The following is a 1167-nucleotide window of genomic DNA, read 5'->3' on the forward strand; positions in this document are numbered from 1 at the left end:
CTTCATCAGACAGGACAGGAAGGGGAGGAGCTTCGTCAGACAGGACAGGAAGGGGAGGAGCTTCGTCAGACAGGACAGGAAGGGGAGGAGCTTCGTCAGACAGGACAGGAAGGGGAGGAGCTTCATCGGACAGGACAGACTGTCTGTTGGAGGATTAAATTCTGCAGGAACCAGATCTTACCGGGTCCCTGTGAGACCCAGAGTCTGGGTCCAGGTGGACTACAGACGGGTCAGGTCCGACGTCAGTTCAACCCTGAAACATAAAGTCCAGATCGTAAAAAATAAAGTCTGAAATCAGGAGAGTCTGAGGAGGACTCAGTGGTCAGAACCGTGGTCTCAGCAGGTCTGAGTCCAGGTTCATCAGAACCAGTTCTTGATGTGAACTCTTCAGTAAACCTGGTTCTGGTTCTAAAACAGAAGCAGCTCAGTTTCAGTCAGAACAAAACAAAACCTCAGAGGTTCTGACCCAAAACAGAACAGCAGCAGAGCAGGTGAAGGGGCGGAGCTTAACTCACCTCTGCTCCTCCTCCATCATCAGAAAGGTGCTGCTCCGGTTCTCCACACAGAACCTCCGACCCGCTTCAGCTGCAGCCGCACCTGGAACAGAACCACACGTAGAGTCAGACTGCTGGGACGGGGTCCAGGGCTCCCTTCCTTCCTTCAAAGGTTCTGAAGGTTCTAAAAGGATCTGAAGGTTCTAGAAGGTTCTGAAAGGTTCTGAAATGTTTTGAAGGTTCTAGAAGGTTCTGAAATGTTTTGAAGGTTCTAGAAGGTTCTGAAATGTTTTGAAGGTTCTAGAAGGTTCTGAAATGTTTTGAAGGTTCTAAAATGTTCTGAAAGGTTCTGAAGGTTCTAAAAGGTTCTGAAGTTTCTGAAAGTTCTAAAGGTTCTGAATGTTCTGAAAGGTTCTGAAGGTTCTGATGATCAAAATGGTTCTAAGTTTAACTAAATAAAATCCAAATGTTTTCAGGTTCTCTCTTCAGAACCAGACCTCCAGAAGAACAGAACCACCTGCAGTCTCACCATTCAGAACCATCCCATTCTCCGGTTCTGGTTCTTTGGACCCATCTTCATCAGGTCTGGGAGGTTCTGGGATCAGTTCAGGTTCAGAGTCCTCAGCCGTCTCAACTTCTCCTGGTTCTGTTTGTTGGACCTCTTCAGGTTCTG

At 47.7% G+C, this 1167-nt stretch overlaps 1 protein-coding gene across 1 annotated transcript in view; it reads right to left on the minus strand.

Annotated features, from left to right (window-relative positions):
* Window positions 1-515: 515 nt before the first annotated feature.
* The window catches only part of LOC106533905 (protein TsetseEP), a gene marked incomplete at both ends in the record, with an annotated part of 3247 nt that continues 2595 nt past the window's right edge, over window positions 516-1167 (minus strand). The window contains 2 exon segments of the mRNA XM_014030374.1: window positions 516-597; window positions 1024-1167. Coding sequence (XP_013885828.1) covers window positions 516-597; window positions 1024-1167 — 226 coding nt within the window.

This window comes from Austrofundulus limnaeus, unplaced genomic scaffold, assembly GCF_001266775.1.
Source record: "Austrofundulus limnaeus strain Quisiro unplaced genomic scaffold, Austrofundulus_limnaeus-1.0 Scaffold1047, whole genome shotgun sequence".
In the NCBI taxonomy this organism is placed as follows: Eukaryota; Metazoa; Chordata; class Actinopteri; order Cyprinodontiformes; family Rivulidae; genus Austrofundulus; species Austrofundulus limnaeus.